Consider the following 18,677-nt stretch of genomic DNA (forward strand, 5'->3'; position numbering starts at 1 on the left):
GTAATAAAGCTTACCGGGACCGTTCTCTCAAATAGCTGTTCAGGTTTCGTTTTGGCTCGCAGGTCTTTTGGTGTCGCGTTTAAAAGTTAGCATAACAGCTCTGAGATTTAGCTACCGCAACGACACGATGAACACAAACGTGTCCAGCCCTGGTTGTGGGCGGTGTTTTGTTTTTGTCCACGACTGAAATGCCATGAAATCTGCTCGACTTTTACTGGTATTCAGTGTCTATTTAAAATAACTTGATGCGTGCGACATCGGCACCGGACGTGTGGTTTCAGGGAAAGAGATTACTAACATTTTTTTAAATGTTCTCAATTTTTCAATTGCCAAAATGTCTAAACGGATCGTTTTGGTTCCAAAAAATGGTGAAAGTCTGAACTCTGGTCCATTGAATTCCCCCAAATCTTGAAGTTGTTGGTTTCATTCAGTGCCTTTGCATAGCTTTTGATTTATTGTGAGGAAGTGTGCACCGATCAGTTGGGTTGAATTTTTTTTTTAGCCTTGTTGGCATGGCGACATGCTAGGATGAGCAGGAGTTTAACCCCAAAACGTCCCATTTACCTTTTCCATTAAATTAAACGTTGTTTAAACCAATCAGTGCTGTCTGCATGGGCAACGATGGGCAAAATCACACACAAAACACCTTTTATGTAACTTTGACTGTAATGTTTTTATTTTTATTAACACACCATGAAATCACCATCACCACTCCCAGCATGTCTTTTTTTTTTTTCGTACCCTGTGCAAAGGGCCGTGACCCGGCCCCTAGTTCGGGCACTGATGTAAGTGGTAATGATGTAGTAAATGTACATACGAAGGCACCCCCACACCAGGTTTGTCGGTAACGGCCGACGCTTCGACCGTTTTAATTGTTGCAGAGTTGACATTTCACTTGTACATATCAAAACCGTGGATTCAGTTTGAGATCACAACACTTGGTTGGTTTGTGGTGTTTTCCACTCCTGGCCTTTCAACAGCCTGAGCACACACACACTCTCAGGTCAGGCTGCACCTCGTAGAAATGTGAACTTCTGCAGTTTGAATTTACATGAAGCTGTAATCACTGCATTGTTTTTTTCTCTGAAACCAGTTCAAGGAGACCGTTTCACAAGACTGATGAGAGGATGTAATAATGGAGTTTTGAGGATTTAATGCTCCTCTCTTTGGTCAACAACTTGCCGCTGCCTCTACACAAGGTCTCTGAGTGATGATTATCTTAGATTGGCAAGGGTTTGTTTCTGTTTTAAGGCATTTCCAATTAAAGTGTTGAAATTGATGTTTAATCGGTAAATGAGAACAACCAGACACAATTTAAAGCAGAGTACTTGCGTTAACGTGTAAAGGAGATTCTTAAATGATTATCTACATTGTTCACATGAAGCTGATTTGTAGTCTTTGAATAAAGTCAGATGATGGGATGAAATGAGTGGTAACGTCTTTTTTTAGCGCTATTGCGTCTCCTGCATGGCTAAAAGTATAGATTAGACCTTTAGGGTGGTCTTCCTACACAATGAGTTACCGATTCAGAGTTAATTATTGATTGGTATCTGAGGTGAAGCCAGACTTCAGGAGTTTCCTTCATCAGTGTGACGATGATGGATTTTGGGGAAATCCTCAGGACCATTGGAGACTTTGGTTTCTTCCAAAAGCTGGTGGTTTTTGGGTTGGCCTTTCCAGATTTGTTATCAAGTTTTCTTCTGCAGTTTTCTTTTTATCCAGCCGGATCCAGAGCGACGCCGGTAACACAGACTGGATCCTCAGGACTGCTCCAAACCTGAGCACAGAGGAGCAGCTGAACCTGACTCTGCATGCCCCGGGAGGAGGATGGGACCTTTAGCAGGTGCCAGATGTTTGTCCCTGTGGACTGGGACATCGCTACCATCCGGGAGCACGGACTCAACGACACCACAGGGTGTCTGAATGGATGGGTGTACGTAACATGCTGTATGAGGCCACTATAGTCACTGATGTGAGTTTAGCATGTCGTTTTCCTCCATGACACCAGCGGTGCTGATTATTCTCACTGTTGTTTTGCAGTTTGGTCTCGTTTGTGAAAAGTCCAACATGACTGCAGTAGCACAGACTGTTTTCATGACGGGTTTAGTTGCTGGTTCATTTATCTTTGGACCGATGGCTGACTTGTTAGTGCCTTCAACCCAATCTAATCAAAGATACACCAGCTTGTTCCTGATGCTTTAACCATCCATGTAACTGTCTCATTGTCTAAACTTCAGGTATGGTCGCAGGAGAACCACCCAGCTTCCAGTTGTCCTCCTGTTGATAATTATCGCAGCTGTTGGGGTGTCTCCAAACAATTCGCTGTAGGAGCTGCTCCGTTGTGTTGGGTATGCCTTCTAATCTTTTGTTACTGTACCTGTCTTTAGTTCTGCATAAAATGCTCAGAATTGGTGGCTGAACTTTGTTTGCAGCTACAGAGTGGATTGGAATCACTAAACGGTCCTTCGCCTCCTGTATGGGCCAGATGTTTGGAGGTCTTGGACAAGTTGCCAAGTAGATATTACTGACCACTTACCAATTTTTATAATTTATGATAATTATAGGAATGATAATCCAGATAATAGTATAAGGTACAGACGTATACGAACAGTTAATACAACTAATGCCTTGAAGAAGGAATTGATAAGACAGACATGGGAGGAAGTGTACCAGCAAACTGATGTTGACAAGGCTTAGGAGACCTTTGTAAGAATATTTATTTCATTGTATGATAAGAATTGTCCCATAACAAAATTTAGTAGCTCAAAAAAAATAAATAAATAAATAAAAAGGATAATCAACCATGGATGATGAAGGGGATAAAGTGTGCCTGCAAAAAGAAAAATAATTTGTACAGGTTGTTTATAAATAAATAAAAACTCCAGAAGCTGAACATAAATATGAAATATATAAGAATAAACTTACCAATATAAGAATATGTAAAAAGGTGTAGGCTATTATTATAAAAGTTTGAATAATGCTAAGCATGATATTAGAGAAGTGTGGAAAATATTAAATCATGTAGTTGACCAAATTTAGGTAATGATAAATTTCCAAAATATTTTGTTGAAAACAGAATGTAAAACATGATCATGGTGATGTGGCTGGACCCCCTTGCTAGTGTCCAACACAAGCCAGCCCCCCAACCCAACTACATGCATTCACACATTAAACATGATCATTTCCCATTTGTTTTGCAGACATACAGAGTAACTTATACTGTATAGTGTGTTATTGGGACATAAATGTAATTTTTACAAATAAATTCTTATACTTCTCAACCTCAGCTAAGACAAAATTGTGGGGACGCCCAATTTGGGAACCCCTACTGAAGTCGATTCATGATGTGATGAACGAGTTTCGGGGCAGAGAAGGAAAGCGTTTCCTTCCTAAATAAAGATGTTTGCGTCATCTGTGACAATTGGAATCATAGGATGCCCAAGGAAGGTCCCGCCTTTCTCGCCTTTGATTGGCTGGAAGGGCTCTCCTATGATTTTCTATTTTATTTAACAGCAAACCGTCTTCCCTTGCTGCAGGGCTTTTGATCTTAAGGAGTTTTTAAAGAAAATAGTGGTATAAAAACCATTCTGTTCTGTTTTACAACATGCCAATTTCAGTTTCTCTCTTAAAAGAACATGAAATCATCAAAAATGTACTTGTAATAAGTCTTGCTGCGTTTATCACACTGTTGAATTTACTTAATAATAATAATATTAATTACTTAATAATAATATATCTTTGTTGTTTCTTAAGCATTGTGGTTATCTTATTGGGAATACTAGGCAAGGCAAGCCAGCTTTATCTATATGGCCTATTTCAGACACACCGGCAATTCAATGTGCAAAATAATAACATTAGGAAGGAGGAGGAGAAGAAAGACGAGAAGGAAATGGATTAATAAAGTATTTTTTTGTAGAAACACTTCTAAATTTTACCAAACACCATATGGGACATTTGCACCCTCTGCTGGCACAAAATCAGAACAACACTCTGGATTCCAACAGCATTTAGAAAAGATGGGAAGATACCATTGACATATATACTGGACAATTCGTGTCCATAGGCTCCAATTAAACGTTTTTGTGGCAAAATGGGAGGTGGCCACCACCGCCATTTTGACCGTGTCACAAGCCCAGACAATTCCATAAGGGGGAAAAGAGGTGGAGCTGAGGGTGGGGCTGTAAGGCTGGGATCAAATGACGACACCTGTCGAACTGAAGCGATGTAGCTACAAGCTAACCCAAAGCTAACGCGGAGGTGGGAGCTAAGCTAACGGAGGTAGCTACCTAGTTACAACTGGAGTTAACTGTGCACAACACCAGAGCTTGAGTCAGAGATACGCCGGGCTGACCGCTGGGTAAAATTGTTTGGAACACAGAGGTCTCCTGAGAGCTCCACAAGCCGGCAGACCACGCAGCAGACAGGCGCCGCTGCGATCAGAGATGCGCCGAGCTGCCGCTGAGGGGAGTGGGCCAAACCGATAGTCGAAACCCAGCTCCAACAGCATGTCAAATTTCAACCCATTTTCAAAATGGGTTCATGTTTTTGTTCTTTTTTTACTGAGTAAATATTCTCTCTGAGACAGATTCATGTTGCATTGCGAGGCGGTTCAGCAGAAACATCTTCTGCATGTGCCCTTGGACACAAGTCGGACTGCCAAGCCTGCAAACTTGAGCTAGTTAGATTTCACTCTGATAAATGCTGACTCCTGGCACATCGATGAACTCCTGCTGCCGTGTTCTTTGTACTGGTTCTTCTCAAAAGCAGAGTTTGGCTGGAAACTTTAGACAGGGACATATTTACAAGAGGACAATGGCTGCAAGACTCTGATGGATCAACTAGCGCATGTTGTTTCTGATTTGCTTATATAACTTGAAGTAGTTTTATAATGACTTACTGAGTGGTAGTACAATGACCCAGATGTTTGTAATTATTCTTAAAATAGAACGTTCTTTCCCCTGGTCCCATTAAGTCACAGATTTGAAGAAAAGAACCTGCAAAATTAGAGTCTGTAAGAAATTAAATCAAGATGCCTTTCCTAGTTAAAAACGAGTCTTTACAGGTGCAGCTTTTCAAAACTCGTCACTGCAAAGTCCACAATATTATCCAATAGGTTTCATGACTTCTGAATGCATTCAATAACTTTTTAGCTTTATAAAAGTAAAAAAATAAAACAGCAGCAATCTGGACTGCAGGGCAAAACAAACATGGTATAATGGAGTGGTTGACCCAGATGTGATGCGTTTGGTTGAGTAATCCCGGGAGCTACTGCTCTTTACACAACATAAAACACCCATTGTGAAGTGCCGTCTCATCTTTCCTGAAGTGCATCGTCATGGGTTGAAACATTAATAGCTTTGTTTAAAGGTCACTCTGCAGCAACATCTCTGAAAGGGAAAGTCTGCTTTCCAGACATGGCTGAATTTGGCAAAATCCTGCAAAGTATTGGAGAGTTTGGATTATTTCAGAAGACCATCCTGTTTGCTCTTTCTTTTCCAAATTTTGTTATGCCTTTTCACTTTGCCAGTGTGTATTTCACCCAGCCGGATCCAGAGCGACGCTGTAACACAGACTGGATCCTCAGGACTGCTCCAAACCTGAGCACAGAGGAGCAGCTGAACCTGACTCTGCCCCGGGAGGAGGATGGGACCTTCAGCAGGTGCCAGATGTTTGTCCCTGTGGACTGGGACATCGCTACCATCCGGGAGCACGGACTCAACGACACCACAGGGTGTCTGAATGGATGGGTGTACGGTAACATGCTGTATGAGGCCACTATAGTCACTGATGTAAGTGATTAATCTTTCTCGAGTTTTCACATTGCAAAAACTTTCAAATTTTACAAACTAGTTGGATCATTCTTTTTTTACAGTTTGATCTAGTTTGTGAACAGGCTAGTTTGTTGGGCGTAGCACAAACAGTGCTGATGGCCGGCATCCTGGTCGGATGTCTCTTACTTGGACCTTTTGCTGAATCGTAAGCTTTCTTGATGCCTGACTGACTTTAGAAATAGAAAGCCCAAACTCTTATTTACTGTTTTAATTTTCTTTTCCTCTTCTCTTTTTTTCTGAAAACCATTAGTTGTAATGGTTGAAGTGACTGGAGGTGTCTGTTTCAGGTTTGGTCGTAAGCGCGCCGCTCAGATCCCAGTGGTTGTGATGGTTGTTTCTACTGTAGCTACTGGATTAAGTCCCATCTTCTACTTATATCTGGTGTCCCAGTTCATGGTGGGCATCGGCTACGGGGGATATCGACTTAACGGTGTCATATTAGGTATAGTCACTTCATAGTTTGTCTTTTCGTCGGTCTTCCTAAACATGATGTCTATAAATAAATGAGTCAAATAAATTGGTTATCATTCTTTTGGACCAACACTTGCTAATTCATTGTTATTCCCCAGAAAAATATTGATTCAAATATAAATTTAAAACAGATAACAGTAGTTTCCATACAGAAACATTTTGACAAAAAACAATAAAAATGGTTGTTATAGATAAACTTTCTATTGGAGGTTGAAATGATCTTTGTAGTTTCAACATTTTAAAGGATTTCTATGGGAATTTGATATTTTCCTCTTTATAAATTATAATAACGTTTTGTTTTCAGCTACTGAATGGATCGGGCCGACTAAAAGATCACTGGGAGCATGTCTGACTCAGCTATTCGCTGCTGTTGGACAGTCCGTTCTCGCTGGTGTGATCTACTTCATCAGAGACTGGAGACAGGCTCAGCTGATCACTGCTGCTCCTCTAGCAGTGATTACTATATACATATGGTTTGTATGAACGCCTTCATCACCCAGTTCTGTTTTAGTCAACATATTTGTAACATCCCTCCCCTGGGCTGCCACCTTACCATTTTGGAGGGGTTTTAGTGTCCCAATGATCCTAGGAGCTAATGGCGCTTACACATTAGCGTCAGCACGGCCCCAAAAGGTATCAAACGGCACCGGAATTAGGTTTCACACACAGGTCAGATTTGCGTTTTCTGTGCCGAGGTGACTGTTTTTCTTAGACCTTCTCCCCAGCGGTCAGACTGGGACCGAGGCAACACTACGGAGTGGTTGGCCAGCTGAAATTACGCCTACCGCCTCCAATCTGCGAGAACAATGAGTCAGCGGGGGGTTTCCCGCATGCGCGATTCATTTTCATGCTGGATGCTGTTGAGTAAACTTCTGTCTGTAGCACGATCTGTCTGGCAGCCGATCCGGAGCTGCCGTTAAGTGTGGGAATGGGAGAAAAGAATAGCTTTGTGTGTTTGTGTGTTTGTGTGTGTGTGTGTGTGTGTGTGTGTGTGTGTGTGTGTGTGTGTGTGTGTGTGTGTGTGTATAAAGGATGGGTAGTTTACATCTTACTTATGAACCATAAAATGTGAGATTCCATAGAAATATGAAATATCAATCTGATGGATCTTTGAATATTTTAACCAGAAGATCGGAACTTTTTATTGCAGGGATTAAGTGACACTTCTTATTAACCCCAAGGAAAGAGAGAGAGTCAGTTTTATAACAGTTAAGAAATTTATTTCTACACAATTTAAACAAGGCTAACTTCAACACTCTGTGTACTGATGCAACTAAGGTGGAGTGAGATGAACGATGTATGTGTGTGGAATGTTATTCAGAACCAGCGGATCCGGAGACGCATTTAGTTCTGAGTGGGAGTGAATGTTTCGCTCTAAACTTTAGTAGGAGATTTATAACACACATGAGACGCCATCTGTTGGTCTACGTACCCAGGGTAAGCCTCCGTTAGATCCAGAATGCCAAGGTCCTCTTGGACCCTCCTTGGTACCGAAGCCGGTAGAAAAGCAGCGGTGCTGACCAAACTGGTCTTGGAATGCTTCCAGGTCACGACAGGTTATCACTGGTGTCTCCGAGACCCTGAAGGGGTCTTGAGGTTCAGCTTTTATTCTGAAGGAACCGTTGTGGTTAGGTGTAACTTGCAACAGATTTTATCCAGCTTGTCGAGGTTCTTTTGGCTAAAGAGGAAGTTCGGATGGCCCGTCCGAGACTTCTCTAGATCGCTTGAACTAAAGAAAAGGAGGCGTGGAATAGGGCTGGGCGATATGACGATTTTAGACCGTTTTACGATCCACACATCTGACGGTCTGTCATTTTTGAGAGACCGTTTTATCACGATTCACAGCTCTGCTGTTGAATTTCTGCCTCTGAATGAAAAAGGAACTTACCTCAGGCGAATGACACACCTTTGTTTGACCCTTAACCAATCAGAGTGAGTCATAGTAATATATTAGTGCCCCGCTTGTTTTCACTTGTGTGTGAACAAACATGGCTTCGCCGCGGCTGAGCGACAACGAGGTTTTCGTTCCGAAGAGGAACGCAGGGTTTCCTTAGCGCGCGGCGCTAACAACTTAGTGACGTGACATGTCTCGGAGAAAGCGTAAAAACACGTTGGACGCTTCTTCTGAAGCAGGAAAATAACACCGCTTCTGAAGCAGAGCACGACGCCGCCTCGGCTCGTCCACCCTCTGCCGAGCCGGTGTAGGTACCGGACTGAGCTCGGTCACTGGGTCGTTGGAGCTGCCCCGTGACTGCCTGATGGAAAACCAGCGGGTTTCATCAGACTCGTAGTTTCTTGTTTTTGCTGGGGGACCCCCTGTATTTTACCGCTCCCTCCTGCAGTCTTCCCCTATTAACATTTAAAATGATTCTGTAAATGCCGTGTATCAATAGAGACAATCTCTGCCTCTGCCAGCTGCAATAAATGTAGTCTCCAAATAATAAGAGGTGCACTCATCTGTGTATCTCCTTTGATCCACATTAGTGATATTTTCAGCACCAGAACAGTGAAGCAAAGAAAGAATCCTGAGTTTGTTAGTAATTTTATTTATTAGGTGCATCTAACCTGTTCTATTTTTCTCTGAAATGAGATCAAATCAGTGCTTCTATGGGTTGTCTCCGATCTGCACTGGAAAATTTTACTTTATTTAGAGACTTATTGCAGAAAATATTCAGAATGCGCAGTTTTTTGCTACCACAAGCAATCTCTGGTCCAGCCGCACATCAGAGCCGTATTTGAGCTTAACTGTCCACTACATGAGCAACTGGGAGCTACATAGTATTTTGAACAAGTTAATGTTTGCACAATACGTTTGCAATTGACATGTTTGCACTTTAAATATGTTTACGATTTTAATTTATGTTAAGTTACTTGAATAACGAGAAAAACTGATTTTTGTAATTTTTTCTCTCAGGGCTTTTATCATCTCTGGTGTGAGTTTAAAATATAAGTGTGTTAGCACTGTGTTGATTATCCCTAATATGAATAAATGTTTATTTATTCAATGTTTCTCTTCTTTAATACGCAATTGAAGTTATGCTATTCATGGATAAAAAATCGTGATAAAATCGAAATCGTGATAAAATGTTGGAAAAATCGTGATATTCTATTTTTGCCATATCGCCCAGCCCTAGCGTGGAATAGTTTTAATAATTGTCATATTTTGGTTTACTGGCGAATCACAATTTGACATGCAAAAGAGGGTTTATACAAACACCACAGCAAACCACGCCTCGCACCAGAAACGAAGGTTCTGATTGATTTTGTTCTGATCAGATAAAAGGAAATGTGTCGTGTGGCTTTAGCATTACGTGTCATTAGTGTCTAGTGCAAATGTCCAAGATTATAATAACTTGTAAAATACTGTTGATCACAGGATTATAATATCAAGTAATAACATTGTCATTTCACAGATTGATTGAACATTGGGCTCACATTATTATTGGTAATAACAAAGTTGTTGATTATGTGTTTATCAAAAGAGTGTTCTTCGTCTTCGTATTGAGCTGAAAAAAAGGTGAAGCAGTTCAGATGAGCAGAGTGCATGAAAGACCTTGGCCACTATCTCATGTAGATAAGCCTGTCAGAGACTTTATGTCTCTGCTCGAGCAGATGCAGCAGATCATGACCTTTAGGTAAAAACAGGACATTCATGATGCTATATGTGTGTGTGTGAGTGCGTGCCTGCGTGCGTGCACCTTTTCTCTGTATCAGAACTCTTGCCCTAGCGAGCAGACCGCTGTTCAGGGGAGAAATCAGTGTGTGTATGTGTGTGTGTGGCACAAGATTGTGAGGACACACGCAGCAAATTAATAAAATAATGTGGTTCAGAATCTCCAAACTCAACACAGCTTATGTCCGCCTTCGTTTACCTTATGGAGCGGACTTTCCTGCTAGTATTAAATGCCGCCCACAGGCTCGGGGATTTCCGCATTCCTGAGAAGTCCCTCAGATTTATATGTGAACACTACACCGCCCATTACAGACCAAACTCACGCCATCCAGCCCGACCAAACCCCGACCGTGCCAACGCTAATGTGTAAGCACCATAAGTTGTCTGAGGTTTTATGCCTCTGGTAGGGTCACCCATGACAAACAGGACCTAGGTGAGGGATCTGACAAAGAGCAGCCCAAAGACTCCTTATGAGGACAAACATACATGGAAACAGTGTTCCCTTGCCTGGGCACAGGTCACCGGGGCCCCCCTCTGGAGCCAGGCCCGGAAGTGGGGCACGTTGGCGAAGGCCTGTTGGCCGGGCTTTCACTCATACCATGGAGCCTGGCTGGGCACAGCCCAAAGAAGAAACATGGGGCCCCCTTCCTATAGGGGAGGAGTTTGGTGAGACCAAGGAGAAAGACTTCCATATGGCTTTGAGGAGATTCTAGTCCGCCATCCGGCGCCTCAGAAGGGGAAACAGGGCACTACCAACACTGTTTATAGTGGTGATGGTGTGCTGCTGACCTCTACTCGGGACGTTGTGGATCAGTGGGCAGAATATTTTGAAGACCTCCTCAATCCAACTGGCACGTCTTCCAGTGAGGAAGCAGAGTGAGGGGACTTTGGATTGGACTCTCCAATTTCTGGGGCTGAGGTCACTGAGGTTGTCCAAAAGCCCTCAGTGGAAAGGCTCCGGGGGTGGATGAGATCCACCTGCAGTTCCTTAAGGCTCTAGATGTCATAGAGCTGTGTTGGCTGACACGGCTCTGCAATATCGCGTGGACATAGGGGGCAGTTTCACTGGAATGGCAGACTGGGGTGGTGGTCCCCTATTTACAAAGGGGATTGCAGAATGTGTTCCAACTACAGGGGGATCAAACTCCTGAGCCTTCCTGGTAAGGTCTATTCAAGGTTCTGTTGAGGAGGGCCTGTCAGATTGTTGAACCTTGGATTTAGGAGGAGCAATGTGGTTTTCACCCTGCCTTGGAACACTGGACCAGCTCTATAGCCTTTGGGGGATCCTGGAGGGTGCGTGGAAGTTTGCCCAACCAATCTACATGTGTTTTGTGGAATTATTGAAGATGTTCAGTCGCGTCCCTCGGGGACCATATGGGGGGTACTCTGGAAGTATGGTGTACCAGGCCTTCTGATACAAGTTGTTAGGTCCCTGTATGACCGGTGTCAGAACTTGGTCCGCATTGCTGACAGCAAGTCAAGCTTGTTTTTGGTGAGAGTCAGACTCCGTCAAAGCTGACCTTTATCACCGATTCTGTTCATAACTTTTATGGACAGGACTTCTATGAGCAGCCAAGGTGTTGAGGGGATCAGTTTTGGTGTCCTAATGATCAGGTCTTTGCTTTTTGCAGATGATGTGATCCTGTTGGCTTCATTAGACAGTAATCTCCAGCTTTTTCAGGAGCGGTTCGCAGCCGAATGTGAAGCAGCTGGAATGAGAATAAGCTCCTCTAAATCCGAGACCGTGGTCTTGAATCGGAAAAGGGTAGAATGTCTTCTCCCGGTCAGGAACAAGGTATTGCCCCAAGTGGAGGAGTTTAAGTATCTCGGGGTCTTGTTCACAAGTGAGGGAAAAATTAAGCCTGAGGTCAATCGGTGGATTGATGCTGCATCTGCAGTGATGCGGGCATTGTACCAGTCTGTCGTTGTGAAGGGAGAGCTGAGACGGAAGGCAAGGCTCTAGATTTACCGGGTAATCAATTTCCCTACCCTCACCTATGGTCATGAGCTTTGGGAAGTGACCAAAAGAACGAGGTCACAGATACAAGTAGCCAAAAAGAATTTTTTCCGCAGGATTCCTGGGCTCTCCCTTAGAGACAGGGTGAGAAGATTGGTCATCAAGGAGGGGCACAGAGTAGACCTGCTGCTCCTCCACGTCGAGACAAGCCAGTTGAGGTGGCTCGAGCATCAGGTCTAGATGCTTCCTGGATGCCTCCCTGGTGAGATTTTCCTGGCACATCCAATTGAGAGGAGACCCAAGGGAAGACCCAGGGCACACTGGAGGGACTATGTCTCTCGGCTGGCCAGGAAAAGCCTTGGGATTCCCTCTGAGGAGCTGGTCCAAGTAGCTGGGGAGAGGGAAGTCTGGGCCTCTGAGCTTAGGCTATTGCCCCTGCAACCCTACTCTGGATAAGCGGCTGAAAATGGATGAACGGATGGATGGAAGTTCATAACAGATTAATGAGAGAAGCTGTCTCTGACAGGTTTATTCCAGAGTCAGCCAGGTGGTTGTTAAGCAGAGGAAGAACCGAAGAGGCTAAACAGTTGATCACTAAAGTGGCAAATTTCAACAAACAAGCTGTTCCAAGGCCTCTGCTACAAAAGGTACTTCTTTTCAATTTCTGGATTTTTAAATAAAGACCAAAATTCAGTGAGAAATAGTGTTTTTACTTCTTTAAATATGAGCAGTCAGTCTGAGTTTCTCATGTAGGCTAAAAGTGACAAATTGTCTTCTATCCGTATTTCCTGCGAACGAAAGAAAGAAAGAATCTTTTATAGAGCGCCTCATGATAAAAATCACGAGGCGCTTCACCCCAAAAAGAATTTATATATATCAAGTATAATAAAAATGTCTAAAACATCATTAAAATATGTTTAAAATTAGACATTTTTTTAATTGTGATAAAAAAAATTAAGGAAAGGGAGAGAGAAAATGGATAGGAAAGGTGAAAATCAGTGGATCCCGGAAACAGCGGAATAGGAGCAGAATAAGGAGAGGGTAATGAAGGTCACACCAAAGCCAGCTTAAACAGGTGAGTTTTCAGCTGCTTTTTAAAGGAGACCACTGAGTCCACTGATCTCAGACTCAGGGGGAGAGAGTTCCAGAGTCTGGGGGCCACAGCAGCAAATGATCTGTCACCTTTGGTCTTTAGCCTGGTGCTGCACAACCAGTAGGCTTTGGTCTTTGGATCTAAGGGACCTGCTGGGGGTGTAAGGACTGAGAAGATCACCATGGTACTTGTCCATGTAAGGCCCAAAACACCAGAACCAGGATCTTAAAATGAACCCTGAAGTTAACTGGCAACCAGTGAAGCTGGAGGAGAAGTGGGGGGATGTGGGTGTTTGGAGGACTTGGTCAGAAGCCAAGCATAGGCGTTCTGAACCACCTGTAGACAGTCGCACCAATATTCCTGACAGAGGGTTTGGTGTGACAAGCAAACTGACCAAGAGAGTCTCTGACTTTGGGAACCAGCTTGTCTGGGAAATAGATGAGAATCTCTGTCTTATCTTCATTCAGCTGTAGAAAGCTTGCAGCCATCCATGTTTTGATAGAGTCTAAGCAGGAATGTAACAGCTGTAGCTTAGACATCTCATGGGGCTTAAAGGAGATGTACAGTTGGATGTCATCTGCGTAACAATGGTAGGAGACTCCTTTAAAGGAGCTCAGGATATGCTGAAGAGAAAGTAGATAGAGGACGAAGATCAGAGGCCCCAGCAAAGAACCTTGTGGGACACCATGGGTGAGGAAGGTGGTGGAGGGCCTAAACTTGGAGACAGCCACAGAGAAAGAACGCTCAGACAGATAAGAGAACCACTCCAGAGAAGATCCTGATAGGCCTACCCAGTCTCTCAGCCTCTCCAGTAGTAGGTGATGGTCAACAGTGTCAAAGGCTGCAGTCAGGTCCAGCAGGACCAGAACAGAACAGTCCCCTGCATCCCTGTGAGTCAAAAGGTCATTAGAGACCCTAAGAAGAGCTGTTTCAGTAGAATGAGCTCTACGAAAACCTGACTGGAAACTATCATAGATGTTATGTTCATCAAGAGCTGCTGATAGAAAATAGACAAGGAAATGCTCAAATTATTTACGTCTTATTGAAAATTCGAATTCGTGGACTCACGACGGGGAAGGCCATTGTTGATTTAGCATCTAAGAGTGGAGCACTACAGGGTTTCCACGCAGTAGTAAATGGTTATAAATGAAATAGGCTCAAATTAAGGCCCTCAAAAGCTAGTAAATTGCTTTGTTTGGTAGTAAATGCTTCCCACCCTTTTAATATATTGTATTTTTTCCAACTGGCTATCTGGTATACCAATCACTCAGTGGGCTGACGTGCTGTTTGAAACGACAGAACTCCAGTCACTTGCTTTATTTATCATGTTGCAGCCCATAAAACCTGATATTGTCATGTTTGGAGGAAGGTACCTAACCCAAGGCATGCAGAATGCAACACAGACCAAAAACGGATGGTAAAATGATTTATTTATAAAGGAGAAACTTAGGATGCACAGATAAGTCTGTGGTTGGAACTGCTATGACAGCTCAGCGTCTGGAGGAGGGAGAACACAGGTGAGCATAGGTTCTGATTCAGAAGTCCATTGTAGGCAGAGGTGTTCAGCAGAACTTACTGTGGGGCGTGTAGATGTTGGCTGGAGGAGGGAGAGGTAGAGAGCCGGGGGGAAGCGCAAGAGAGGGTGCATAGGTGGAGAGAAGCTCATCGTTAGCATTAGCAACTCCAAAACAAAGCAGAACTCCTTCAAGCTTGTGTTAATTGGGGAGATAAAACATTGCAAAGCAAACAAAATCTTTGGTAGAGTTCCATTGCCATTAGCCAATCAGAGTTGAGATGTCAGGAAATAAGAGTCCAATACCTGGTCTTTTCTGCTCCCCTCTTCTCTGGCTCACTTCTAGTTCCTGAAACAGGAGTGTCAGAGCTTTTCCCCCCACAGAGATAGGACTCAGGGTTAACCCTCCCACTGTCCTAATGGGTGACCCCACGAGGAAAGTTGGCGATTGAACAGGATTGACGGTTTATCCCTTGAGATCCACGTGGCAGGGGTGAGGTGGTGCTCACTCCTCACACCTGCCACGTGGACCTCAAGGGATAAACCATCAATCCTGTTCAATGGTCAACTTTCCTCGCGGGGTCACCCATTAGGACAGTGGGAGGGTTCCACTACAGATCATTGCAAATGTACTGAAGAAAGAGTGATGTTGGTCAGAGTATGATTGGAATGCAAGATTGCATTGCAAGAAAGGCAAACTGTGCTCCACGATAAGATAACCAGTTTCTGCGTTTTACAGATTGTTATAAAAGAAACAGAAGAAAAGGGAGGTGTGAAACTTCTTATTCGATCATCTGTGCTCAGAAAGTATTTCCTTACCATAATTTTTGCTTGGTAGGTAACTCTTTATGACACAAAAACTGTTCTCGGTCAACAAATGTGTCTGACTCTCCCTCTCCTTCAGGTTCTCACTCAACGTTACCTATTACTGTCTTTCACTGAATGTGGGGAACTTTGGCCTGGATGTTTTCCTGACTCAGGCCCTGTTTGGCCTGTCTGAACTACCAGCTCATCTTCTGTGTATTTGGCTGTTGGAGGCAGTGGGGAGAAAAGTCTCTCTGATCTCAACCCTTCTGATGGGCGGATTCTCCTGCATCTCCATTCTAGCTGTTCCTCAAGGTAAGGTCCTTCAGGTCTACTTGTAAAATGTCAGCTTTGTCCTGGTGTCCAACTTAGATAAAAATCCTCCACACAGGAGTGAACGGATGACATTGAAAATATGGGGAATATTGTTAGCTCACACTGACCTTTTATCTAAATTATTAACGGTCTTTTTCATTATTGCATGTTTCAATGAGTTGTAAAAGCCAACAGCTGGCTGGACAAAAACTTTGCTGATTTCTGCTATAACAGTCAGATCAATAAACTTGTACATTAGAAGCAAGGTTAGCCTCAATAAAAAAATCAATTAAACATTTAGTTTAATGTTAATGCTAAACCATTTTCCATCTGCTTGTTTTTCCCAATGTTCTGCTGCTCTGCTCCAGGGAACGCCGTTGCTGTCACCTCATTGGCCATCGGAGGCAGATTTTTCACTAACTGGGCAGGATCCATATGCAGCGTTTATGTTCAGGAGCTGTTTCCAACATCTTTTCGGTACGCCCAGTCTGACACGGCTTCTACGCTAGTTGTAGTTTCTTCACCAGCCCACTGACTTTAGTCATTGAGTCAACAGAATATCCAGTTGATGCTGAGGTTGTCACCTTCTTGTTATAGGCAGACAGCTTCTGGTTTGAGCTCCATTACAAGCCGAGCTGGTGGATTAATTTCCCCTCTTCTCAACATGTTGGTTGTGTACCATTGGTCCATACCTGTCATTGTCTTCAGCTGCCTCCCACTGATCAGTGGAGTGCTCAGCTTCCTGCTTCCTGAAACCAAAAGGAGAGAGCTACCAGATTCAATGGATGAGGCCGAGGGGTACAAGTAAGGACTTTTTTTTTTACAGAATATTCAGTATGTTCTACTAGAAGCATCGGAGTCAATAAGATGCCAATTTTGCAGAGTCCTGAAAGGGTTTAGTCTGAAAATATAATAAACCACTAAAAACAAGTTGCCTCAGTTAAGAAAGCTAGACAGATTAACTTTTTGTTCCTTCAGATGAATAAATCTACTCACACAGTTTACTAAACTGGTGGAAAATATTTTTCAGGCATCTACTTTTCTGCATTTTTATATTAGATTATGATTTTGTATTAGACCAAAATGAAACTCTTGCTCAAAGTTTGAGAATAAATTCAAAATGTCAAGAAAATAAGCTAAATAGCCTTTCTAGAATAAAGTAAAAGCTGAAAATAAATTTATCTTGAGAAATGGTGAGTTCTGATAATAATTTGCATTGTACACAGCACATGCAAAACAGCCTGTAAATCACCTCAGAGTTCAGACTGCAGCATAACTTCTATAAAAATGTAATAATTAACAATTTCTAGAAGCTTCTGTGGTATTTGGGGGTATTTTGGCTACCTGCTAATGTTTGAGACTCATATTGTGAATACTTGTAGAAAGTTTTAGGAATTCTGATCTTCTGATAGATGCTTCTATGGTTAGGAACACCAACCACTAAACACCAGTGGTTCCCAACCTTTTTCTGCTTGGCCCCTCTTTGTTGCACATTTTTCACCAAAAGGAGGTCAAGGATCCAAGTTTTACAGTAATTTTTAGAATATCTGGTCGCTAGAATTCATTAAAGTCAAAATAGCATAACATTTTACCTCATTAAACATGAGTGGAAATGATAAATGGATCCAGACTTCCTTAAAAAGAAGTGGAGGAAATGTCCCCACAAAACATTACGCCCATGGCTGTGGGCATCATCGTGAGCCAAAGCAAGCTGCAGCCTGAGCAGCATTTCAACAACACTAGATAATCAGTGAAGGGTGGAGCTGGCTCGTTGCTGTGTTTTTAAACTGCCCCCTCCCAAAAAAAAATTTGAAAATAACCCACGGATTTTACCCAGTGGTGTGTCTAGACAGTTTCTTAGCAGTGGCCAGGTAGGGGCACCAATTTGGTCAAAGGTGGCACATGTAAACTGCTCATAACCTTGAAAATGTTTTTATTATTCTTTTAAACAAAATTACAAAGCAATAATCATAATCTAAACCAAAGCAATACCAATGGTGTACTTTTAAAAATAATTCAAATATTAATTATCTGTGATGTTTTTCCATGAATAAATGCTTAAATTTATTACATTAAAATTGGGACTTTCTCTGACATTGTAAATTCAGGACTTTTTCAAAAATGAGGAGAGTGCACTTTGGATGCATACGTATGTTGGTGCCTCTAAGCTCCTTCAACAAGCACGAAACATATAAACTTGTATTTTTAGCCTCATCTGTTTAATCAGTCACACAAGTACAGCTACACTGTCTTACTGGTAGAAGAGAAGCTGGTTCACTTTTCCAAGGTCTAACATAAACTTGAATTTGTCTCCGCAGGAAGGTCCTTCTGAAGCCTCTACATGGAATAAACACACCTCCACAAACCAGTTCCACGGAGTAGTAGCTTTTATGTTTTAGTTAGATTTAGTTTTAATTTACTAATTAGATTATTTTATCAGAACAAGTAAAAGTGATGCCTAGCAGTTCTTGCTGGATCTCTTAAACAATTAGATATTTGTGTCTTTCCTGTATTTATAAAACATGAATGCTTAGAAGTTATCAGAACTGACACTCCAAATGTCATTATTTTTATTCTGATGGTAAAAACAAATAGATTCATGTAGCAATTAAATGTTAAACCTCCAATGTAAACATCCTCTTCAGTTTAGCCACTCACTTTATTTAAATTTTTTTATATAATTTTTTTTTACGATAAATCAACAAGACTTCATTTTGAAACTCAATTAGAAACAGCAGCAGAAATGTGGTCAGAGGACTAATACATTCATGCTCCCTAGTGGACAAAGAAGGTAATGACAGATTATTTAACACAACTCAGCCTCAGAAATGTTCTCAACACCTTTTATATTTGCTTGATTTAAAAGACAAAATATAGGATTTCATCTTTATAGAAAGCACAAGGAATTTTCTGTTTTTTTATATGAAAGTCAACATTCCTAAAGTTGATAAATGCACTTGTTGTAGATGCTGTTGAGGGGAAAATGTATTCATAAAAATATCAATTTTATTTTCAAAACC

At 42.3% G+C, this 18,677-nt stretch overlaps 1 protein-coding gene across 2 annotated transcripts; it reads left to right on the forward strand.

Moving 5' to 3' along the window:
• Positions 1-1,711: 1,711 nt before the first annotated feature.
• slc22a13a (solute carrier family 22 member 13a) lies at positions 1,712-18,271 on the forward strand. 2 transcript variants are annotated; one of them, XM_015957420.3, is made up of 12 exons: positions 1,712-1,972; positions 2,238-2,348; positions 5,544-5,789; positions 5,873-5,976; positions 6,119-6,273; positions 6,607-6,775; positions 12,459-12,579; positions 15,278-15,372; positions 15,443-15,657; positions 16,026-16,134; positions 16,255-16,461; positions 17,976-18,271. In XM_015957420.3, exons 1-12 carry the CDS (start codon positions 1,928-1,930, stop codon positions 18,037-18,039), a joined length of 1,641 nt encoding a protein of 546 aa, XP_015812906.1. In that variant the 5' UTR covers positions 1,712-1,927; the 3' UTR covers positions 18,040-18,271. The 2 variants fall into 2 exon arrangements, with proteins under 2 accessions (XP_015812906.1, XP_054587004.1); XM_054731029.2 differs by lacking the exons at positions 1,712-1,972; positions 2,238-2,348 and having other exon boundaries at positions 5,264-5,789.
• The last annotated feature ends 406 nt before the right edge of the window (positions 18,272-18,677 follow it).

This window comes from Nothobranchius furzeri, chromosome 11, assembly GCF_043380555.1.
Source record: "Nothobranchius furzeri strain GRZ-AD chromosome 11, NfurGRZ-RIMD1, whole genome shotgun sequence".
NCBI lineage: Eukaryota > Metazoa > Chordata > Actinopteri > Cyprinodontiformes > Nothobranchiidae > Nothobranchius > Nothobranchius furzeri.

Bases quoted from the DNA above. Each gene is read 5' to 3' on its own strand.
- slc22a13a (XM_015957420.3), top strand. From the start codon at position 1,928: ATGGGTGTACGTAACATGCTGTATGAGGCCACTATAGTCACTGAT. The intron at 2,349-5,543 runs GTATGCCTTCTA...TATTTCACCCAG, and splicing joins GAGCTGCTCCGTTGTGTTGG to CCGGATCCAGAGCGACGCTG. The intron at 12,580-15,277 runs GTACTTCTTTTC...TGCGTTTTACAG, and splicing joins CAAGGCCTCTGCTACAAAAG to ATTGTTATAAAAGAAACAGA.